The 26,004-nt window shown below is 40.4% G+C and overlaps 1 protein-coding gene across 1 annotated transcript; it reads right to left on the reverse strand.

The window, feature by feature from the left end:
- Positions 1 to 2,314: 2,314 nt before the first annotated feature.
- On the reverse strand, positions 2,315 to 26,004 carry LOC100487846 (cytochrome P450 3A8). The gene is made up of 13 exons (XM_018094995.2): positions 25,649 to 26,004; positions 24,946 to 25,039; positions 22,260 to 22,312; positions 17,261 to 17,360; positions 14,947 to 15,060; positions 9,171 to 9,259; positions 8,045 to 8,193; positions 7,461 to 7,588; positions 6,354 to 6,441; positions 5,661 to 5,821; positions 5,121 to 5,347; positions 3,625 to 3,787; positions 2,315 to 2,547 (listed from the first exon to the last, which is right to left on the reverse strand). Exons 1-13 carry the CDS (start codon positions 25,717 to 25,719, stop codon positions 2,446 to 2,448), a joined length of 1,539 nt encoding a protein of 512 aa, XP_017950484.2. The 5' UTR covers positions 25,720 to 26,004; the 3' UTR covers positions 2,315 to 2,445.

The following is a 26,004-nucleotide window of genomic DNA, read 5'->3' on the forward strand; positions in this document are numbered from 1 at the left end:
CACTTGTCCTTCTAAAATTGCTGTTCAAGACACAGGTCCTATATAGAAAATATGGACCTGCATAAAGTCTTGCTCTGTAACTCCAACAGCATTAATATAGTATATGTAATGCTATATTATCATCTCAAATGTCACTTATTTTAAATATTGTTGCTTCATTTCTTAGCACTGTTTTTTTGTTACAGACTATACCAATTTTCCTTAAACATCATATTTTAAAGGTGCTGTGAAGTTGTTTCCTTTGCCTTGCTAAGCTTTCATAGTTTAATCATTTTGCCAAGATAATCTGATAAGGTTTAGAAATCTAGCAACGATGATTTCTAAAGTATAATACCAAGATATTCACACAGTGCTTGACAACAGAGGGGTGTATACTACTGATGAGCAATTTTTTTTTTTCGGCAGGCATGAATTTGCAGCAAATTTCCACATGTCGCTATTGGATAATTGTTTTGCGAAACTTTGTTGCAAAATGTTGCGTCACAATTGGCGCTGTTGTGCAAAAATGGGCGTTGTTCACAGCAAAATGGGTGCAGTCACGTCTAAATGGGTGCGGCCGTATCAAAAGAAAACACGCGTGACATAAAAGTCACGCAACCACTTCACAATGTCGCCGACTACTTTTCTTAATGCAAGTGTAGAGTAACCTGAATTCCTAAGCACTCCATAGTGAGCCAGGCCAGGAATTTCAGGCAGCAGTACTGCCTTGGTATTTTTTTTTAAGTGATATTCCCATGAAACTATGTCCTGAGGATGATACAAAGATCTTTTTTAATGTGCCCAATAGACAGCCAAAGCTTAGATAAACATAATGGGGAGAATGCTTAACTTAGATAATGTATGTACTCAAGATCCAGTTTGCTTTTTGAAAATGCCAAGCATAACGGTATGGCCTTTGATATATTGGGCCTTAGGTGTAGGGCTTAGTGAAATCTTACTACATCTTACAGTCCTGTCTGGGCTCTAAGCGATGGTCCACCTGTCACCTCTGACTTATATTTCTTAAAAGCTTTCCTTTTTCTCCCTATTAACTTCTTTACCTCAGAGTTAAGCCACATAGGGTGATTCTTAACACTTCTACTTTTTCTTATTAATGGAATAAATTGAGAACAGTAATGATTTAATATAATTTTAAATGACAACCATTTCTGCTCTGTGTTTTTATCAGAAAATATAATGCCCCAATCTATGCCCTGAAGCGCTGCCCTTAAGGAGCTAAAATTTGCTTTTCTAAAATTCAGTTTCTTTTTGTTGCCCCAGTTGATTTTATTTCTGTACAGACAAAGGCAGCCTTGTCCGTTTTGTTTTCTCAAACAGTCATAGGCTAGTCATAGATTCTCAGCACAAGATATTTAAAGGGGATTGCATAATAATGATCAAAGTTAATTCCACAAATCACCCATTGGTACAAAACACAGGTATATTTTAATAAAATTATCATCTGTCAATCAAAACTGGGAACACATCCACCTAAGGAGGAATAAATCCCATGCATTTTGAAGGCAGAACAAAACAAGAAAAACTTTGTTAACACTGATTTAAAACCAAATAAGAACAATGAATAAACAAAAAGCACCAATTCATCTCAACAGAAGTGGCAAAAAACGTAAAGTTAAAAATGGTATATACATAAAGGAAAGTGGTAGGATTGGTTGTAAATGTGATGATTAAAAATCACAATGTTCATTGTTCATGCCTAAAGGAAACCTAGTTGCAAAAATGATCCATTTGGTCTCTTCGTAAAGCAATTATTTTGTTAAATCCCCACCTCTCTGATTTAGGCTTAATCTTTCTATACCACAGACTGCAAAATGATCTAAATTGTTGTCACACTCTAGAAAGTTTTTAAAAACAATTGTGCTCTGTCCCATCATCAGCAGGTATTGGGTAAAAATTACCAGGTATATGATGAGAACCTTAGCCCTTCCATTGCATCAACCAGAAATATGTCTATTAGGTCTTGTGAATGACCTCATTGCCACTAACTATGCAAGATCACTACTGTACTGTGCAAAAAAAGTGCTAATCATGCACTGGATGCCTCCATTGATCAAACTCAACATATGAGGCAAGAGGTCAACCAAATAAATTTGACATAGTGTGGGGAGGCTGGCTGGAAACTCACCTACTTAGACTACCCTGAGTGAACATGATAGACAGAAAGTATGCAATTGTATGTTATCGCACTTGGTTGTTGGTGTTGGTTGCTTTACTAAAGCTTGGTGTGTCCGGGTTTAGGTTCCACCACCTTATAAGAGTAATAAAATCCTTAAAAAAATACACACTGGGAATAAGGTAACCAATAATGCCCAAGACTTTCTGAAAGCAAAAGGGTTACTTTATTTTTAGCATGGATCAAAGATAAATGCAAAAGAGAAGTGATACATATTTACATGTTATTTCAACCATTACATCTAAAAAGAGTGAATTTGGATTTGGTTGTTCCTACATCTGTTCTTCTGTTGTCTGTGCTCCTTTAGGAACAAGGTTCAGAATAATAGGTTTTGTGGGCTTTAGGTTTCCCCTGGTACAAACTTTCAGTGGAACCTAAAAATAAAAAAACATACATTCATTATCCATAATATGAATCATATTGACAAATTCATTATGCATAGCATTCCAAACCTGCCTGCTATTAATATCCAGAAAAGGGAACCGATGAGGTTTAAACAAAACAATTAATTGCCATAATATATATATATACGGTATGGGACCTGTAATCCAGAATGCTCGGGATCTGGGGTTTTCTGCATAAGGGGTCTTCCTGTACTTCAGAGCTTTCTGGATAATGGGTTTCCAGATAACCGATCCCATATTTATAGTGAATACTGTACTTATTGTAAACTATAAGTAGTTCCATGACCATATAAAGGCATAAGGCTGAAGGCAGAGTGCTTCTATACAGTAAAACATTCCAAAATAAAAATAAAAAGGTTATTCCGGCTATATTTATCCTTGGGGTGAACTCACCTAAATAGAGTGAAAGACCCAGGTACACCCTAAATACCCTTTAGCTTACAGGGACATTTCCAGGCCAAATTATCTCATACTAAGAATAGGGTTGGCACAAAACTTGACCAAATAACAAAGATTATGGTGCAGTTAAAACATGTTTAATTTTATTTTAAGAAAAAACATCTCAAACACAGAAGCCTGACACGATTTGTGCTTAAAAAGGGGAACTTAATCATAGGCTATTATCTCATTATGAGATCATTTGGCCTGCATTTATACAGGTCATGGTGTTCCAAGGTGACTTCTAATATCCTCATATTGTACAACAGGCTGTACATTATTTATTATAAATCACAAGCTTCAGTGAGTCATGTGATCAGGGCCGGAACTAGGGCAAGCACCTGCCTAGGGCGCAACAGAGTAGTGGGCACTAGGCACATACCTACTCAGCTCTCTGCCTACCCCTAGCTCCGGGAAGCAATGCAATGTGCTCCCACTTTGGAGCACCTTACATTTCTACAACAGCGAATGTTCTGTTGCATTACAATCATTCATATTCATGCACCTTTTAAATACAGATATAAATCATCTAAATGTATGTATGCTGCTCTGTGATGTTTGTATGAAATGCAGTACAATGGGTGTATCTGGAATTTGGCTGCTACTTACTGGAGTGTCTTTGCATGTCTCTAATTTGAAATTCTGCAACAAGATGGTGAGAGCCAGTTTTATATTAACTAAGGCAAATCTCATTCCTATGCAGTTTCTAGGACCGACTCCAAAAGGCAGAAAGTTGTATGGGTCCTGGTTCTTTTGATTCTCTTTACTGAATCTAAAAATACAGAAAGAAACATGACACACAGCTTAATTCCCTCTTACAGTAGCACAAGCAATGTGGGAATAGGCAGAAAGGCAGAAAGTTGTATGGGTCCTGGTTCTTTTGATTCTCTTTACTGAATCTATGGAAGAAATATGACAAGAGGTTTAAACTCACCTTACAAGAGTACAAGCAATGTGGGAATATTTGATATAGACATGTAGTACCCCAGCATTGGTAAATCATTTCTGTCCTCCATTAAATGCCAATTTAATAGTGTCTCTGGCATAACAAACTGCTAAGTGTGACAGCAACTTAAAACCACCCCTTAAGACATGAGGGTTGATTCACTAAAGTGCGTTAAAACGTGTGCTATTTATAGCATGCGGTAAAAATTTTATCACATCTAATTTTTCTCGTTTTAATGCACGATTCACTAAAAATATATTTGCGTTAATTTAGACGCGATGCTGTTTGCGTTATTTAAGTCGCGAAGATTTTCATGCGGTATTTGACGGAACACGCGCTAATCAACACATCAAGCACAAATAGTCGCCGCTTGCGAAAAAACTAATGCCATATTAGTCATACACAGCATTACTTTCGTAAAACTACTTTTATGAAAATGACCATTTCCCTGCAGTTCCAGCAATAAATATGGCCTATAGGAAAAGGCTTTTAATTTAATGCAGCTAAAAAAAGTATAATGTAATAAGCTGATGGCCATGTAATTGACAAGGCTACTTTGCACTCAAGACACTTAAATATGTTACTAAATTACATTTGTCTTGGCTCAAGAATGATATTATTTTTTCAGATCAGACAACATCTTCCCACTGGTGTTATAACACAACAGAATCTGAATGTAAATATATATCTAACACACCTTTCCCTTTATTAGGCACAATCAAGCAAAGATGTTGTTGGAGGCTGTGTGTTTTTTTTCCCCAAAAGTGAAAAAGTGTAAACTTTAAAAAATAAAAGTGTAAACTGCAGAAATGTGAGTTAAGGTTTTCACTTTCCACAAGTACTCATAACAGGATTTGCCAATATATGTATCTTGGTTAGGAGAGGGATGGTGTCGGTTGCATCAGTGTATGTTGCATAACTTGCTGAGGACAATGAATTGCAGTGTAAACAAAGGTTAATACCTTCTCCTTATTAGATGAATATGGCTAGTATGGCTAGAAAGAGGCATGAGGGTTTAGCTTGTAGTTATCATATGACAGGAAAAAAACATAATATACAAATCATTTTTAGATGGTAGTGCACCTTTAATAATCAGTTGTTACCAATATTATTTTATTTATTACTGAGGGTGCCCATATATATTGCTCATTTATGATACCTTTCTGGTTGGAATTCTTCTGGTTCTGGCCAGATCTCAGGATTCAGGTGCAAAGCAAATAGCGGTACCACAATTACAACTCCAGCTGGGATAGTTACTCCATTAATCTCCATTGTCTTCTTACACACTCTGTCAATTCGTATAGCAGGAGGTAACAATCTTAAGGTCTCATTTATCACCATATCCATATATTCCATTTTCATAAGTGCATCATAGGTTGGTGGTGCCTGTAGAGAATATATCATCATCACCTTAAGGTTCCACTTATGGCTTTTATTGCTAATGCCAGACTAACTAAAACTTTACATTTATCTTTACAAAGCAGTAGTACGGTACAGCTATAATGGGCCTGGAGGGTTAATTCTTGGTTTCTCATTTCTATGTAATTGAAAGTGTTGTCTAAACTGCAATGTAGGGTATAATTTACACAACTAAGAACATACTATTTGACATTTTGAAAATGAATAATTATCGAAGGTTTCTGGAGACAGATCTCTGTATATCCCATAGTCTGCCAATAATTGTTAAATGATTCATTACCTTGTTAGGCAGTAATGTATTAATCTCTTCCTCAAGTTTTCTCTGCACATCTGGATACCTTGCTATGTTGTATGTCAGAAACATGAGGGTTGTGCTTGTAGTTTCATATCCAGCCATTATGAAGATAAGTGACTGTGCGAGAATCTCAGTGTCTGACAACTCTGCAGGTGCATAAACATGGGAACATCTCACAAATAGCATCTTAAATAGGATTAATATGCAGTCACAAATGCTTGAGTTTTTTTTTTGAACATGGGTTAATAAGAGGAGTGGCACTAAGGTGCAAATTGTGGTGGCAGGTCTGGCAAATATTTGTTGCCAGATTTAATACCAGTAAAAGAAACTGCAATACAACCACATTTGTACCAGTATACCATAATGCCATATTGTCCTGGGGTACCACACATCAAATACCCAGAGAAGATCTCTAAAAATGAAATTTGTTTTAACAGCACCCAAGCTCACAGAGTACAGAGAACAGGTATAGTCAAGAATGTTGGAAATGGGTATAGCTTTCTCCAGCACTCCTGTTTACTCTATATGTAAGATAAATATAGTCTAACCTAGTATAGCAAGTCATTAATAGACTATTACCTAGTATAGCTAGTCATTGCAATCAGTAAATAGAACACACAATATTATCACTGTTTGCAGTTTGAACTGTACTTTGAACTGTAAACTGCAATACATTACCTTTATGTCTATGTTTTTCCTCTTCTGGTACTGACTCGCCTTCATTGCTTTGTGCATCAACCATAAGCTGAAGAAAATCCACTCTATCCTGTAAAAGCAATGAGGAAATTGTAGCAGGGTAAGACCTCTGGCTGCCATCTTAACATGTTGTATTCTAAGTACAACAAGTTTAACTGGTGCAACTGATTCCCAAGTATATTTGCAGTATTTACATTGTGTCCAATATACACATTATTTGTGAATTTCACCTATAGCAACTGATTAGTAGGAATAGTTTACTAGTAACCTGTTTAAAAGCATCTTTTTGCAGCTATGGGTACTGCACATGGGCAAACAAAGACCTTTTGTTACATATAACAAAAAGCTACTGTGGGAATACACACTCATGTCTGGCTTATTTCTAAAAAACAGTTTCTCAGCAGTTCATTTAAAATTGAGCAAGCAGGACAAAAGCAGATTGTATACATATACAGCACATATCTAATTTCAGGCACTTGTACCCATCAATTTAAATCTTACAATTTTCAGCCAAATAAGCAGTGAAACACAAAAGAATGTAAACCATGTAAATGTCAACACGCCAATATAAAAACATATATAAAGGCTAATGTCCCCCTCACCACAAGACTTTGAGCAAAGAATCCCAGTAGAGGTGGATGCAATTCCAAAATTATAAATAAATAACTATACAATATCTTTTAAACAGATACATAGCCGTATCCCCTAAAGCACCCAATACTCTTATTCTAATGTTTCCCAAACAAGAGGAAGATATGGATAATGCCATTTAAGAGTGGCGGAGGGTGAATTCTATTTGAGGTTTTAAAAGTGAGCAAAAAAAGTAAAACAAGGGCTGTAAAATGTAGGCAATGTATTAGGGTTTGAGATAAAAGCATACGGGATGAAAAGGAGACAACTGAAATAAGTAAGAATTATTTATTGTGCTCACTGCAAAATGTTTCCTTCTTGAATGGATAGTATTAATACCAAATATTCTAAAGTAATATGCTTCCTGTACCTTAACTAGTATTTTGTGTCTTTTGGTCCAAAAGCAAATGCCCTGCCAATACTAAAACCAGATTTAAATATACAGTTGTTGAATTATACCATATGGGCACCCTTTTGTCTTTTTTTCTTGATACTTGCAACTGCATCCTTGAAAAATTTTAGGAATTTCGAAGAAAGAAAGCAGAAGTTCATTTTGTCCAAAAATGGAACAAGGAATGGACACAAAACTGAAAGTAAAACAGAAAAGAAAGTTAGTGCAAAACTGATTGGAAAGACATTAAAAGCCATCAGCATAGGCTCAGCAAGCAGTGCGGGACAAGTAAGGAATGTGGGATAAAGTCGTTTGAAATGGTTTTTGCTGATAGGTCTAGCAGAACTAAGAGGGGATTTATTGTGGTGCTGTTAAAGGTTATTAAAAAAAATCTGTTGCAGTTAATAAATCAGTCACATTTATTATGAAGGTGGAGTCTATCAAATAGAGTGGACATTACTGAATCGTGACACGTGGCCACACATTAATGGTATGCCATACAGTATGTTAGATGCCATAAGGCAGTGGTTTAGTTTCCCAGCTTAGTACCCCCACTTTATATACATGTATCTTTCATTTTCTTCTCTTTGTTATGTATATTTAATTCTGGAAAGATGACTAACATATAGAAGGAAACAATAATGAAACTCACTTGTAATCAGAAAAAGCGGCTTAAAGAAAGAGAATGTGAAGAGATTCCTGGCGTTGGTGACAAATGGATCATTGGGGTTATTCATGGAATCCACATTGACACTGAATGATGTGCTCAGAATAGTGTCCATACTGTAACTTCCAAATATACTGCACAAATATAAAACTCCAGTGGTAAACTGTTGTTTTCAAATTATGTTTATTAGTTTTCAAATAAACAAGCAATTAATATCACAGAATTTTAACATAGATATTAAAACACCTTTAGAGATGGCCACATAGCCATGAAAATATTACAGTTTGTAAAATAAAAAAAGTGCATGAAACTCGTTCTCTCTCTTCTCTAATTCTTAACACATATACACCAAGAGTAACTAAAATAAAAATAAATTACAATGTAAATGGAACCAATCTGGTATACCTGTATACAATGTAAATGGAACCGATCTTGTATACCTGTATACAATGTAAATGGAACGATCTTGTATACCTGTATACAATGTAAATGGAACAATCTTGTATACCTGTATACAATGTAAATGGAACGATCTTGTATACCTGTATACAATGTAAATGGAACCGATCTTGTATACCTGTATACAATGTAAATGGAACCGATCTTGTATACTTAAGGTATGGGGATACAAATTACAGAAAGAAACCTTTTCTGGAAAACCCCAGGTCCCAAGCATTCTGGATAACAGGTCCCATACTTGTACTTAAATGTGTGTGATTCAGGGGCATAAATATAGGCGAAGCAGATCCCAAGACAGCAGGGTGGCTCAGGAGTGTAACAGGCCCAACAGGCCTTAATGCATGAGCAAGTTAAAACAGGTCATCTATTTTGCCCCTCTTTTTTATGTGGAACCCTGTAACATCTAGCTATGCCTCTGTGCTCAGTAGACATGATACATGTCTTTACTGGTCTTTAGAAATGTATTTGTGCAACTCACTAGCAAAAACCAGAGGGTATATATTCTATGCCAACTTAAAATACATCCCAGTACTTATGTCTGGCTGCAGAGAATGTGGATTATCTAGTTCAGTTGTTATTGTTGTTATTCATAACTTTTCTATTAAGTGGATTTGGAGTATGTACTTAGAACAGTAAAGGGTTACACACTTACCTCTTCATGTCTAGTGGCTCCTTGTTATCTATTTTCTTGTGGATATTCTTCACCAACAACTCTCCATAGTGTTTCATCAGGGGGAACATCTAAACATGGGCATATTATTTAGTAGTAGGCAAATCAAAAACAAAATATAAATGAAATAAAAAAATATAAAAGAAATTAAAAAAAAATCAGTTTGCCAATTTTGTTTTATAGGTTCTTTAGCAAGAGCTTCTAAGTTTGCTTTTCAGAATAACTTTCTACAAGCAATTTATAAATGTAAAAATCAGCCTCTTGAACCTCCCACCAGTATTAATATTTTCAAATTAGTCTTTATTGAGTAATAATCACAGCCATAATATACCCCCCATAGTCTTCCCTATTCCGTTACTATTGTGTATCTGTATAGCAATAACAATACATTACACAGGTTTTTTACCCTTTATTCTGCCCCTGCAAAACTGCCACCTGTATTTGTCTGTTACAAATACAATAGGGTTAGTTTTAGGAAAGCCAGCTAACCTGCCAGCAGTGCTATTAACTAAGCATCTGGAGGAAACCTATAAAGACAGGTTGAAGCTTATACAAACAGATAGCACCCTGGTTGGAAATGTATCTGTCAACACAAAGCTATAAGTAAGCAGTGCTAACCACTATGACAACATTGCAGGTCTGGAACTTGATGTAGGCAGAAGTATGTGCCTAGGGAGCAATGGTAGGGGGGCGCTAGACACGTACCCCTTCTTTCTGCCTACCTCTACTCTGGGCTCTACATAAAAGAAAGAAAGTCAGCACTGCATCATTGTGCTCCATTTGTCTAGACAATATCTGCATTGGTCATAGAGAGATGATTTGCCAGGACTGCCTGTATAAAAGTAGAAACCGCTGAGTTTAAATACTAAAGAAAAGGCATTTTCTGTCCTCAGAGTCAGAGTATTATAGAGATTATCTAGTATTGCTAGTATTATGGTGCACTAACATTTAACAGCACCAAAGCAAAAAAAGAAGATTTTTTGATACCCACTGTAAAACCTTTTTTCCTCAATTGTTTGGGGGGCACAGGAGGGCACAAGGGCTGTGGGTATAGCTTCCACCTGCAGAAATCAGGCAGATCTCGATCAGGCAGGTTGGATTTTTCGTTGGATCAGGGACAGCATTGGCTTGTTGATATGGTCCCCGAATCGAAGGGTGCCAATACCCGCCATTCTAATTCGATCATTTAACCCCAGGGCCAAATGACTGAATTAGCCTGATATTGCCCACCCATAGGTATGGGAAGAAGATCTTCTCACTTGGGACCTTGCCAAGCAAGCTGATCTTACCTTATATGGCCACCTTTAGTAAGGAACCAAAGAAACTCCTCCCTATCTAGCTATACCCTCCAGTGCAGCTCAGCCTAGGATCAGTTTTGTAGAACAAAGGAGGTAAGCAGAACAAAACTATGAAGATTGGTAAAACTCAACAAAAAAACATGGCAGAAGACATAAAAAGAATTCCTCTTCCAAAGGAAGAAAGCCCTGTTCCCCCCAAGCAAGTGAGGAGAAAGAGGTTTAATGGTGATTATCAAAATAGCTTGGGGGACACAGGGCTGTAGGGACATACCAAATCTGTCCCCTAGCCAGAAGACAAAAGGAAGGGCAGGAAGCAGAGCCAAGATTAACTGCTACCTCTAGAACCTTGTGTCCAAAGTGTGTGTCAGATGCCACAAAGGCGACAATTTATAGAACTTGAGTGAACAGAGGACCAAGTAGCTACTTTGCAAAGTTTCTCAGCTGATGCTTAATTCCTGAATGCCCAGGAAGTACTTAGAGACCTGGTGGAGTGCATAGGGGAGTTGTTCTGATCTTGGCTTTGTAAGCCTTCCAAATGGTGTATCAGAGCCACCAAGATATGGTGGTCTTGGAAGTAGGTTGTTCCAGACAGGTGCCTGAAGGAATGACAATACAGTAAGGGTGTCAGACATGCAGATTTCTTCAGTGAAGTCAACATAATATTTGAGATCACAGACAGCATCCAAGCTTAGGTGCATCAAAATAACCCTTCAGATGGGATCTGCTAGCGATCATCCCCTGGTGAGATTGGTAGTGTTGAGCCACCACTGCACTGAGGTCCTAGTCTAGCAGGAGAGCAGTATCTGCTCAGAAAGACTCCTGTTTCTGTGCCACACAGTATCAGGGAGGTCATGGTGGTGCGGGTTCACACCATTAGTTTGGAGCCCCATGGCTAGGAGACAGGAGCAAGGAATCTTGAGCACAGAACTTTACTAGAAACTCAATGTACAGGAACACAGATGACCAAGAACTCAGGAACAGCACTTTGCATAACAAGGTCAGGAACAACACAGGATACAGGTTCAGGAACAATCCACAAATAAAGCAAGTTAGCAAAATGATACAGCCAGGACCAAACGGTCCTTTTAAAGGGAACAAAATAACTAATTACCAGCAGGAGAATATGGCTACAAGGAACTCCCAGAACTAATAATGGCATGCCAGGAACTTAGTCTCCTGTGGTTGAGAGGTACCTGCACAGTGACTGAACATGCCATGCAGGGTTTAAGTCCCAATAGTTCCTTACATAGACTGGAGCAGAACTACAAAAACTGTTCTGATTGGAGCACTGGAGATTTGACTGTGGCATCTAGCATGTCCTGAATCACCTTTTGAAATGCCTGGTTTAGGAGCAGGTCTGCTGGGATTCTGGACATGAATTAATAGTGAGGGGAGGGACCTGTAAGCTCAGGATGGCAAACTGGAGAATCAATTAACTCAGGAATCCTGGTAATGGGCCAGCCAGGCCCCCTGAAAAATATGCAGTCTTCCCCCACAGGTGCACACTGCAAAGAGCTGACAGAAAGGCATACAAATCTTGGGGTTTCGGAGATTGCCAACCAGATCAAGGCATTTTGGAAAACTTTTGTAGTCTCAGAAAACTTGAAAGTTCTGAATCCTGTGTTACATAGTTACATTGGGTGCGAAAAAATACCAAAACGTTTGACCCTTCCAAGTGATCCCAGCACATACAAACCTATGTTTGTATGTTTGTAAGTGAAACAAACAACATCAATACTATTTGTAGCTTTTAGTATCACAATAGCCTTGGATAGTTTCAAGTTTTATTGTCATATACCAATAACAATGAAGCATCATTACTGTAATGAATTTTTTTTGACCCGTGTTCCTCCCAACTTTACATAGACATATTACATATTAAATATAATAAAAGTGAGCAATAAAGGTATTTACAATAAAAAAAATGCAATGAATTATTTGAAATTGTGCAGTGAGGATTTAAAGTGGCTTTGCTTAAAGTGACACTGCAAAGAGTCCAGTTATGGGGAGTGTGTGTTGGTTTGTGCAGAATGTCAGCAGTTCAGAAGTCTGATGGCTTGTGGGTAGAAACTGTCTCTGTATCTGCTGGTGCGGGTCTGGATGCTCCTGTACCGCCTGCCTGATGGTAGGAGCGTGAAAAGTCTGTGGCTGGGGTGGCTGGGGTCAGAGAGGATCCGTTGCATCTTCCTCCTACAGCGCTGTCTGTACAGGTCCTGCATGGCCGGCAGTTCAGTCCTGGTGATGCGCTGTGCTGATCTCACCACCCTCTGCAGAGCTTTGCGGTCCAAAGCATTACAGCTGCCATACCAGGTGGTGATACAGCCGGACAGAATGCTCTCAACGGTGCATTGATAGAAGTATGTGAGTATTCTGGAGTCCATGCCGAACCTTCGCAGGCGCCGCAGAAAGAAGAGCCTCTGTCTTGCAGCTTTTGTGATCACACCAACGTGGGGTATGGCCTCCTCCCTGCAGTCTCCTATAATCCACAATGAGCTCCTTAGGTTTGCTGACGTTGAGCAGCAGATTGTTGTCACGGCACCATGATGTCAGGGCCCTGTATGTCGACTCGTCTCCATTAGAAATGCAGCCGATGATGGTGGTGTCATCTGCAAATTTGATGATAGTATTGGAGCTGTGTGTTGCTGTACAGTCGTGGGTGAACAGGGTGTACAGCAGGAGGCTGAGCACACATCCCTGGGGGGCACCGGTGCTAAGTGTCAGTGTGGATGAGGTGATGTTGCCGATCCGAACCACCTGAGGTCTGTTTGTCAGGAAGTCCAGGATCCAGCTGCACAGGGAGGAACCGATGTTCAGGTCACGGAGTTTCATGACAAGTCTGGATGGATACTATGTTTGCTCAAGAACTCCTCTTACAGGCATTAACAGAATCTGCCATTACAAAATCTCTAGGCAGGGCATTCCCCAACCTCACTGCTCTCACCGTGAAAAAAACACCTGTTCTGTTCCTCCGATCTAAAGGGGTAGCCTGTGGTGCGATGATCTTTTTTTTATTGGAAAAAGAACATCCCCCATCTGCCTATAATCCCCTCTAACGTACTTGTAAAGATTAATCTTGTCCCCTCGCAAGTGCCTTTTATCCAGAGCAAAAAAAAAAAAACAACCTTCACAGTCTGTCCTTAAATTTTAAATCTTCCTTCCCTGTTACCAGTTTAGTTGCACGTATCTGCGCTCTCTCCAGCTCATTAATATCCTTCTTAAGGACTGGAGCCCAAAACTGCACTGCATACTCAAGGTGAGGCCTTACCAGGGACCTATAAAGGGGCAAAATTATGTTTTCATCCCTTGAGTCAATGCCCTTTTTTATGCAAGACAGCACTTTATTCATTTAATAGCCATTGAATGACATTGCCTGAAATTAGACAGAGCATCCTTGAGTTGTTTTACTGCTGAGCAGTTCCATCAGGCCACAATTGTGCCCATTGTTATAACAAGCTCTCCAGGTCTCTAGGGATATCACTTACCAAGCAGCCCTGTGAAGAAACCTCTGCTTTAGCTAGCTGTCTGTCCCACAACGTGGTCATGAATTGCTAAGTGGCCCAAACGGAAATCTCATTGCAATGGAGCCTATACTGGGAGCCTACACAGTAAAGACCCTAAGACAACCCAGGTGCCCAGGCTAGTCCTGGACTGTAGAATAACACCCAGATGTAAGTCCACCTTGGGCCTGGTCCCAACCTCCTGGCACTAGGAAAAAACCGAGCCTGAGTTGCTCTGGAGGGTATAGCTAGAGAGTTTTTTTGGTTCCCTAGTGTCCTGCTATGTACAGTCCATTTCCCCAAGCTTTTGCATGAGAAATAAATATTTTGGTAGACTGCAGGCTACAACTAAATGCACTTATCTCAGGAGTCATTTATAAAGGAAGTAACATGCACAGCTGTGCCCCTTGGTATTCTTTGGTTAATGTGCCTGTATTGGTCTTGGAACTACCCAAAATCCTTTGTAATATTAGTGTTCGGTTCAGGGTATCTCTGAGTCAGAGTTAAGATCTGGCTTGGTTTAAAACCTTGGTTTAAGTTGGCCATACATGAACAAATTGTTTTATACTATTTTCAAAGTATGCAGCCTTGATGATTTCACCAAGATCTATGTACTGTGGAAATTGTTTCGCTCGATCCAGCATAATTAAACATTTTCAACAGCAGATGCAACATGTTGGCCATTGCATGGTGCAAGAAAGATACTAAAGTGAAGTACCATGTATGACCCCTCATTCAGTATTTGGAACAAGTGAATACTGTACTGGATCTGTTCATGTATGGTCTCCTTTAGAGTATTGTAAAATGGTCCCCCAGCCCATCTATTCACTAAAACGTATTTTTTTTGTCTAATGGAGCATCCCCAGTGTATTAGCTAGCTACCTCTATTTTAAATTGAAAAGTATAAAAATCAAATGTGTTATTCAAATAATCCATTCCTGAACCTGATTATAAAAGTCTTACCTGTTTTAATTTTCCACTGGTGAAAGTAGGTGAAAGCACTGTGCGGATTCTCTTCCACTGCTCATCTTTGGACATAAGGACAGAAGACTTCAAGGGCCCGCTCAAACCAAAATCCTATGTAATGGAAAATTAGTAGCACCATTGTTATAGAGCAGTGCTGTCCAACTCGCGGCCCGTGGGCCGCATACCCCCTCTGTGTGGCCCCCCACCTGTCTGGCTGCTTTGATGGCTTAATTTTTAGCTTTAAATGGTATCAGTACTGTGATTAACTGCCCCCCCTGCATGGTTCACACCTCAGATTCAGGCTGTAATCCCCCTGTATTGTTTAATAATGCAATCCCCTGTGTTGTTCACACCTTTTAATCCCTGCATTATTCACCCCCTGCAGTGTTCACACCTCAGGCTCAGGCTGTAATCACCCACATTGTTCCCCTTTTCCCACCTCAGACAGACTGTAGGAGCAGTAGAAACCCACAAATAATCCCTGCACACTACAAAAAGAACATATACTGAGGTGGTACTTCTATTAAAAAGTTTTTTAATATATAGTTATTGTGCAGACTGTAGGAGCAGTGCCAGCATTGTGTCACTGTATGCTGCCTGTGTATGCCATACACACAGGCAGCATAGGGCAGGCAGAGTATGGCACACACAGGCAGGGTAGGGCAGGCAGAGTATGGCACACAGGAGGGTAGGGCAGGCAGAGTATGGTACACCAAGGCAGGGTAGGACAGGCAGAGTATGGCACACACAGGCAGGGTAGGACAGGCAGAGTATGGCACACACAGGCAGGGTAGGACAGGCAGAGTATGGCACACACAGGCAGGGTAGGACAGGCAGAGTATGGCACACACAGGCAGCATAGGGCAGGCAGAGTATGGCACACACAGGTAGGGTAGGGCAGGCAGAGTATGGCACAAACAGGCAGGGTAGGGCAGGCAGAGTATGGTACACACAGGCAGGGTATGACAGGCAGAGTATGGCACACACAGGCAGGGTAGGACAGGCAGAGTATGGCACACACAGGCAGGGTAGGACAGGCAGAGTATGGCACACACAGGCAGGGTAGGACAGACAGAGTATGGCACACACAGGCAGCATAGGGCAGGCAGAGTATGCCACACACAGGTAGGGTAGGGCAGGCAGAGTATGGCACACACAGGCAGCATAGGGCAGGCAGAGTATGCCACAAACAGGCAGGGTAGGGCAGGCAGAGTATGGTACACACAGGCAGGGTAGGACAGGCAGAGTATGGCACACACAGGCAGGGTAGGACAGGCAGAGTATGGCACACACAGGCAGCGTAGGACAGGCAGAGTATGGCACACACAGGCAGCATAGGGCAGGCAGAGTATGCCACACACAGGTAGGGTAGGGCAGGCAGAGTATGGCACACACAGGCAGGGTAGGGCAGGCAGAGTATGGTACACACAGGCAGGGTTGGACAGGCAGAGTATGGCACACACATGCAGGGTAGGACAGGCAGAGTATGGCACACACAGGCAGGGTAGGACAGGCAGAGTATGGCACACTCAGGCAGCATAGGGCAGGCAGAGTATGCCACACACAGGTAGGGTAGGGCAGGCAGAGTATGGCACATACAGGCAGGGTAGGGCAGGCAGAGTATGGCACACACAGGCAGGGTAGGACAGGCAGAGTATGGCACACACAGGCCAAGTATGGCACAAACCAGCCAAGAATGGCACACACAGTCAAAGTATGGCACACACAGGCAGGGTATGGAAGGCAGAGTATGGCACACACAGACAGGGTAGGGCAGGCAGAGTATGGCACACACAGGCAGGGTAGGGCAGGCAGAGTATGGCACACACAGGCAGGGTAGGGCAGGCAAAGTATGGCACACACAGGCAGGGTAGGGAAGGCAGAGTATGGCAGGTTTTTGCTGTACTACAACCATTAATATGGGTATGGTCATGTGATAACACGGGTGTGGTTTCAAGTGGGTGTGGTTTCAAAAAGGGGAGTGGTCAAAACTGGCTTCCATTATCGTCCCTCCACCACGTAGGTCGGAAAAATTCCGTCCGTCTGTACCACAGAAATTAGACAGCACTGTTATAGAGGGATTTAATGGAAGACAAGGCAGCTGCAGAGATCTCAATGAAAATAGGAATGAAAATCCTGTTTTTTAGCCACAGCTATTGCCGTATTAACAAATTCACTATTAATAAAAAAATTTCAGTTACAATTTACGTCTGTTAAATATATACAATCTAGCAATCTAGAAACCTATATATATATATTGTAATAAGATAAATGGCCCTGAAATCTTTCTGTATCATAAGATGAAACATACCCTTCTGTTGGTGAAGTTTGTGTAACACTCCTTGACCATGATACTTTTAATTATCACAGGATCCAATATAGCGAGTACAGGTTGAGGCCCATCATAAAAGCTGAAGAAAATCAAGAGATCAGAAAAAATAGTCCAGTAAATGGCAGATTAATGATTTGCGGGGCCATTAGGCTACACTTTGTATGGCCCCCCTTCTAAGCTGTATCTGTGGAGACACAGATACAGCACAGACCACAGTCAGCAGGCAAAGCAAGGGGTCCATGTGATCATGGGGGCCCATATAGCTTTTTAAAATTATTATTTCTTGACTCTACTCTTTTACTTATTATTTGTGCTGGCAGAGTCATTTAGTTGCATCTTGCTGGGAGAGCTCTGGCAGATAAGAGGGCTGATTCATTAAAGTGCGTTAAACGAGCGCTATTTATAGCACACGTTAAAAATGTTATTGCGTCTAAATTTTCGCGACTTAACGCACGATTCACTATAAGCACACTTGCGCTAATTTACGCGCGATATTGCATGCGTTATTTAACTCCCAAAGACTATTTTCGTTCGGTATTTGGCGGTACATGCGCTAATCAATGCCCGCGTATAGTTGCCGCATATAAATTATCACCACATATAAATGGTAGCATATAATTAGTAGCTGCTTATAAATAGTAGCCGCTAGTGATGAGTGAATCTGTTCCATTTATCTTTAGCGAAAAATTCGCAAAACGGCAAAAATGTTGTGCGGGCAAAAAAATTGTTGCCCGTGACTATTATTTTTTGACGCCTGCGACAATTTTTGGACGTGCGGCGAATTTTTCAGCGGCAAATTTTTTCATGCGTTTTGCCATTGGCGGATTGTTTTGTGAAACGCATGAAAAAATTTGCCTCGGAAAAATTTGCCGCACGTCCAAAAATTCGCCGCAAATCCATGCCTGGCGAAACATTTCATCACTTGTAGCCGCATATAAATAGTCGTGCGAATAAACGCACGCCATGTTAGCCATACATGCCAATACTTTCATAAAATTACTGTATTAAAAATGACCATTTCCCTGCAAACTGGAGGCTGCATCACTCTAGGGGCAACACAGACTTAAATAAATAACACTGCTAAGTCCATATTTTATTGCCAAAAGCTCATTAACTGTACTTTTCTATAATTACCGCCTGCCTCAAGTAGGTGTTAATTTTCGCATAGCCTAATGCGATATTTAGTGCGACTAAGTGTTTGTGAATCATGTATTAGTATTAACGCATGCGACTTAACGCACGCGGTAATACTGTAGTGCATTACGCGCTAATTTTCGCGTCTATTTTAACGCAAAAAAAGTGCGATAAAAAATAACGCACTTTAGTGAATCAACCCTAAGGTGTGCGGTGCGTGTGCGCAAGCTCTATATGCTGCATTGGGTGCCCTAGACCCCACACAATGCGGCATAGAGACCTGAGAGCTTGGGTGAACATGTACCGTGGGTGTGCAAAGGAATTACTTGGTAACGTACATGAGGGTTGATTCACTAAAGTGCGATAAGCGTTATCTCATGCTTTTTTGCGTTACAATTGATACACACAAAAAAACGCGTGATTCGCTAAAGTATTATCGCATGCGTTAAGTCGCATATCGTGTGCTTTAATTAGCGTGCAACCGAATGCGTTAATTTTACCACATTGCGTTATTAAGCGCGCAGAAATAATACTAACGCATGATTCACAAACACTTAGACGCGCTAAATATTGTGAAAATTAACACCTACTTGGGACAGGCGGTAATTATAGAAAAGTACAGTTAATGAGCTTTTGGCAACACAATATGGACTTTGCAGTGGGATTTATTCAAGTATGTGTTGGCCCTAGAGTGATGTAGCCTCCAGTTTGCAGGGAAATGGTCATTTTCAAAAAAAGTAGTTTTACGAACGTAATGGTGTGTATGGCTAATATGGCGTGCGCGAAAAGTAGCGCACGTGTTAATTAGCATGCTCGACAAGTAGTACGCTGTATTAATTAGCGCGCATTGCATCAAATACCGCACGAAAATAGTCTTCACGACTTAAATAACGCAAACAGCATTGCGTCTAAATTAACGCAAATATCCTTTTAGTGAATTAAGATGCGATAAAATTTTTACCGCATGCTATAAATAGCGCTCGTTTTAACGCACTTTAGTGAATCAACCCTATAGTGTTTCTCTGTGTTTTATTACCTTTTATTTTATTAACTGTTTTGCATGTGTATGTCTGTTTGTAGTATCTTTTTTGTATATGTTTACTTTTTGTAACATTAAATATAAAATTTAATAAGTTTTGCCCTTTTACTCTAAAAGAACTCACAAAGCCTGTATGAATGCTTGGGCCTAAGGCTAATGCCACATGGAGCGTATAGAGCATATTTTTTGGCAAGCCAAAAAACACTTGCCGAGAATACGCTCCATACGTTCAAAAAAGTCCCTACCTGTGGCTGCACCCGAATGAACTGAATACGCTCGGGTGCAGAAGTCTCAAATTTTTTGGCGGATATATGTGCCTATACCCGGCATATTCAATTTATTTGGGTGCAGGCACTTGTAGTCGATATCCGCCGAAGATATGAAGTCTCACGTTTTTTGGCAGATCTTAGCTACATGTGCCTGCACCTGAGCATATTCCATTCAATCAGGAGCATGCACAGGTAGGAGGTGTATGGCGCTATTTTCGGCAAGCAATTTTCGGCTTGCCAAAAATATACGCCAGGCCTGACATTAGCCTTAGCTCTTGCTCTGCCACATACACTTTGCAAATTCTTTCTGAGAAACTCCCCCTGCCAGTTCTATGTATTTAACAGCCTTCCTGAATTTTCCTGTTTATCTGCAGCAATAAATTTGGTTTCAGTCACTTCCCTGACACTATCACAGACTAAGCCTAAACTAAGCCTTTCCTAGCTTTTTTCACTGCTGGGAATAAATGAAACACAAGCAGAAACTAGAAAAGGCAGCAAAGAGTTAATACTCCGTAATCCAGAAAGGACAAAGGGCCCATTTAGGCCAGTACCCACCAGGTACTAAGTCCCAAGTCCTGGTAGCCTGGCCGACACTGATTACTGATTACAAGTAGCAGCCAGCCAACTTCAGGTTACTATGCAGCACATACAGTATGTTTTGCACCTGCAAATCACATTAACTATTTGCTTTCAGAGTATTTGCAATGCAGTACATTTATTTCTTAATTTTACTTTAAATTTCAGGAAATGTACACTATTTCAACTACTATGGCTTTCAATGCCATAGAGCACTGTCTTATTACTGTACATTCCAACCAACTTTGAATATATCTATGACTGTCACTTGGCCAGTATTTCACTAGCCAAGTCGTTAAAATATCAGCCAAGGTCAGAGCTGGTACTGCAAATTTACCTGTGTAACCCCTATTTTGCTGTAAAACAGTCAAAGCACGGATAGTATAGGTATTTGAGCATGGGGTACATGCAACTCTTAGACAGGATGGGCCTTCGCTATATGGAAGAGACCAAGCGGAGCAAGGGTGTAATGGAACTACAACTCACTGTAGCTGTGTGCAGTGCAGATAAACAAAGATGGACGCCAGAAGGTTCTTGCAGTTGAACTATAGACAGATTTATTGTCAGAGACAAGTAGCAATGCAGGGTTATACTCACAATGCAGATACAGATGTTAAATGACAGTAGTACTCTGAGGACAAGAAAGGACGCACACCGGTTTATCCCACCTCTTTTGGGAGTCTGGGCAGGGTAAATGCACCTGGTCAGCTTGGCCACCCTTTGGAAGCAGTCCAAACCTCTAGCTTTAAGAGTCCTACAGCCGACTGTGGAACAGGGTTGAGATACTGCCTGTCTCCTATGTCTTAAACCGTGGCCCTTTGCTGAGGCAACATTGCTTGTATGAAAAGATACTTCCAGCTACTTTCCTTGGTGGAGCCGAGCTGCTCTTGCTTCCTACTCTCTCTATCTCACTCTCCTACAGAGTGCTCTTACAAGAGTAACTATCTAACTGGTCCTCGTTCACGGGGTCCCTGTCCCCGATTTCTCTAGAGCAGATGGTGACCCTAGGGCAATAATGCTTTACTGGGGCCTTGTTCTGATCCCAGGCTCAGTGACCTGTTCCTGAGACACAGAGGCAGCCAAAGAGGAATCCATACCTCCTTGATAGACACTATAAGAGTGTGCAAAGGGTGGGGTCAACCAACTAACCAATAAAGTATAGTGCATACCTGTAAACTAGATACATGGGTCTTTGCCCAGTACAATCAGGAAGAGGTAGGGTTTAAAGCCATAGGGCAGCTTAACCCTATGGGTCCCTACATTTGCAATGTAACTGCTGCTAAAGTTACAATCCCTAGTTGTTCAACCCCCAGCACGCCTAAAAACTGTACCAATACCCTCACTTCCCTCCCCCTGTGTGTCCCTAAACCCTACCGGCTTACTAAATTTGCATGGGCTCTGTCTATCCCCCCAACATCACGCCCCCCCCCCCCCACTCCTTACGTTATCAGTTAATACAGGCCCAAAAGAAAGGTGGCAACCCCAAATATATCTGTCTGTATTTGCAGTAAAACATCAACTACTCACAGATCCCATGAAACAAGCATTCTAAAAGAAGTGCAAACATTTAGCTTATATAGGACACATAGCCTTATGCTAGGGCTTTTATGTTAATTTACTAAATGTGGGAAATAGTACATGGGTCAAACCTCTAAAGTATTTAAAAATCATACACATGAACAAATATCAGACATTAAATGAAATAAGGGACAAATGTTTCTGAACATTTTTTCACTCTGTTCTAATGGAAATGTCAACTTCCTTTCTGCACTAGAGATGGTCATGATTGGTTCCAGAGTGGGGAGTCATATAGGAAAGAAGTAAACTGGATTGTTGTCTTAATTTTACATACCCTGACCTAACGTTTGCCCTCATGGTACACCATTGCATTGTGGTCCCACCACAATAAACAGCAATAACATTACTTGGTGATTAAACAAGAGACAGGGACTGAACTCACCCCCAAACGTTTCCATATTTCTTGAAGCACTTCATGTCAAATTCCATAAGCCCCTGAAAAAGGCAGTTGTTTGGAATCAAGTAACGTTTATACACAGATCAGTTATCCATAGATGGTTTTGCTCCATAATGAAGTGAAACATTCACTTCTGTCGGCTAGGCACAGGTCTATGACCACAGTTAAAGGAACAGTAACACCAAAACATGAAAGTGTATAAAAGTAATTACAATATAATGTACTGTCGCCCTGCATTGCTACAACTGGTGTGTTTGCCTCAGAAAGACTACTATAGTTTATATAAGTTAGCTGCTGTGTAGCCATGGGGGCAGCCATTCAAAGGAGAAAAGGCACAGGTTACTTAGCAGATAACAGATAAACCCTCATTATATGGGGCTTATCTACTAGTTATCTGCTATGTAACCTGTGCCTTTTCTCCTTTTTTTCCAGCTTGAATGGCTGCCCCCATGGCTACACAGCAGCTTATTTATATAGTAGCTTTTCTGTAGCAAAAACACCAGTTTTTTAAAGAGCAACAGTACATTATATTTTAATTACTTTAAAACACTTACATTTTTTGATGTTACTGTTCCTTTAAAAGAACCGTTCCAGTACTGATACCAAGTTAGAATCCCATAACCACTTATTAAATACAGGGTCATTTCTTCTAATATGGTAATTATGTCTTAGGGGCACATTTACTAACCCACGAACGGGCCGAATGCGTCCGATTGCGTTTTTTTCGTAATGATCGGTATTTTGCGATTTTTTCGGAAATTATCGCAACTTTTTCGTTACCAATACGATTTGCGCAAAAAAACGCGAGTTTTTCGTAGCCATTCCGATAGTTGCGCAAAATCTGGCGATTTTTTCGTAGTGTTAAAACTTGCGCGAAAAGTCGCGATTTTTTCGTACAGTTAAAACTTGCGCGAAATGTCGCGCCTTTTAAGTTTTAACGCTACGAAAAAGGCGCGACTTTTCGCGCAAGTTTGAATGCTACGAAAAAATTGCCAGATTTTGCGCAACTTTCGGAATGGCTACGAAAAACTCGCGTTTTTTCGCGCAAGTCATAATGGGTACGAAAAACTCGCGTTTTTTCGCGCAATTCGTATTGGTAACGAAAAAGTCGCAATAATTTCCGAAAAGTCGTAAAGGAGCCGAAAAAATCGCAAAAACTACGAAAAAGTCGCAAAATGTACGTTTTCCAATCGGAATTTTTCCAATTCGGATTCGAATTCGTGTCTTAGTAAATCAGCCCCTTAGTGTATCATGTAACACAAGTGACATCACTAGGCACCAATTACAACTTATAACATTACAGAACCCTCTATAAATGCACATGGTGTATTTTTCTGCATTGCAGCATCTGTCATACTGATCTGTCATAAAATGATGGTTGGCTTGGCATGCTAAGATTTTATCAGCTAATCTTTGAGTAAAAAAGGCTAATTTCTGACATGAAAAGGAAAACATACACATTATTTTGTGCACACTTAAATGCCTTTCACAAAGGATCCCTACAAACTGCACATATATGTCAGTTCAGTCTGATTTGAATTTTTTGATTTGATTTGAATTGCACATAGATCCACTGGTGGGGGAAACTCCTTGTGTGACATGGCCCTAGGTGTGGCTTACCAATGTTACCTGTATTTTAAATACCTGAGAAATAGATTTTACAGTTTTACAATTTACATTTCTACAAAAGCTTTGACCACAATTTAATAATAAAGGAAACTGAAGTTCATACTTAAACCCCTTCTTAACCAATGCATATATATTTACATAATTGTGCAGCAGGCTTAAAGAGGAATAGGGCCACCTGCCCCCTAACCAGGACCAGGCTGACTTCTAGAATGCACGCTCCTGCTCAACATTTACCACCAGAGCACATAGCTACAGATGCTCTGGAAATTAATGACATAGCTATAGAAAAAACAGAACCCATAGTCACACCCCTAATCCATCTGTAAGTTGACCAGCAATCTCTTCATTTACATTGTGTTTGTATTGGCACTGGTGTGCAGGGTCACAGGGCAAGGGGAGACCTGGGCATCTATAATTAAGCCCCTGTTGAAAACGTATATGTGTGTGTTGAGACTGCATCTGAAAAGGATACTTCTTGGCTTTCCAACACAGGGATTGAACTATTTTGTTCTATAGGGATTAACCGACAAAGTAATGCAAACAAAAGTAATATAGAAACTGGAAGAACTGGAATGTGTGTTTAATTGCTTGGCTTGATGCATACATGTGTGTAAAGCTAGACATACATAGCAAGATCTGCACCTGTTCCATAACTGGAACTTTGTCTGATTTTGCCATCCACATCAGGCCCTGGACTGGCAACCTGTGGATTCTGGCAAATGCCAGAGAGGCTGCTGCAAGATGCCATAGATAGTCACTATTTAGTGGGCTGGTGGGGGGCTGTGTGGGCCTTTTTGTACTTAAAATGCCACTTCCTAGGACAAATAAGGCTGATCCAATCATTTTGCCGCTGAGCCTTTAATTGAATCATAAAGGGGTAACACTTGTCAAGAAAGTACCACATCGCCAGACTTATCCTTGGCCAAATAATGTTTGGACAGGCTATCAATTTGGCCCCCATTATCCAATACACTACTGACTCAATCTATAGGGGCAAAAGTTGATTAGTTACCACACATAGGCACACATACAAAATACTTACATGTCTGTTTCCAAGGAATGTTCCAATAAATGGAATGGGGGTGGGGCCAGGAATCCCATATCTTTTAAATAATCGATATGGCCAGATTGCATAACTGTTAAAAAAACAGCAAATAACAAGGTCTTTAAAATATACAGTGACATGCCAAGGTTTAAGAAAATACTGGGAGACCAGGAGACTATCATTCGAACGTAGGGAATGCAGCAGACTTGCCCCCCCCCCCTGCTGCAGGGTCTGGTGTATATGAAGTTATGCCACTGACTTGTTATCAACATAAATCCTCAGCTCCTTCTCCATTCTCAAAAGGATTCCCCAAAACACTATTATTTGGTGTATAACTAAATATCTTGCTTTTGGCCAATTGATTACATTTAAAAATGAAGCAACAATCTGTTTGGTTCGTATGGGTGACCGTACTGGTGCTATTTAGCATCTAGTTTAATAAATCTGCCCAATGTAATTAGAAATACTCAGCTTAATTGGCTGTTGATAAAACTGACCATGGCATGCATGTTATAGGGATTTGGATTGTAAGCTCCACTGGGATAACATTGTTGTTAATTAAAGGAAATTAAAAAAAAATCTCTTTCATTAATTGAAAAAACAGAATGAAAACATCAGCATTGCTTTGGAGAGAATACACCTAGAATATGGCCTGGCCACAGGAACCTGGTTTTTAATCAACAATAAACAAGTCACATACTAAGCAAGGAGAGTCAGCAGCAGGACAAGCAGAGTCCATGTTTCCTTAGAGAAGTCTGGGAGGAAAGTCATGTCTGCAATTTCACTTTCTTCCTCCTCACAGCTCCGATTCAACTTGTAGGGGCCTCTCGTGTCGGTAGAGCAGGAATACTGTTTACTAATTGTGACATAGCTGAGGGGAGTGGTGCCAGATCCAGTGTGTTTGTACTTATTTGCTATTAGTTAAAGGGAGGAGTTTAATTAAAAGGTGCAGTGGCTGAAATTTCAATTTTGTGCTTAAAGGAACATAAATATACTCAATAAAAAATTCAGTAGTGTCGGAGTTAGTGTCAGATTTTGATTGACAGTTAGGTCTAA

This window comes from Xenopus tropicalis, chromosome 6 (genome assembly GCF_000004195.4).
Source record: "Xenopus tropicalis strain Nigerian chromosome 6, UCB_Xtro_10.0, whole genome shotgun sequence".
Taxonomy (NCBI): Eukaryota; Metazoa; Chordata; class Amphibia; order Anura; family Pipidae; genus Xenopus; species Xenopus tropicalis.

Bases quoted from the DNA above. Each gene is read 5' to 3' on its own strand.
- LOC100487846 (XM_018094995.2), bottom strand. From the start codon at position 25,719: ATGACTTTCCTCCCAGACTTCTCTAAGGAAACATGGACTCTGCTTGTC. The intron at 9,260-14,946 runs GTAAGACTTTTA...GCCCATGTTTAG, and splicing joins CCAGTGGAAAATTAAAACAG to ATGTTCCCCCTGATGAAACA. The intron at 2,548-3,624 runs GTAAGTAGCAGC...TTTTATTTTTAG, and splicing joins AGACATGCAAAGACACTCCA to GTTCCACTGAAAGTTTGTAC.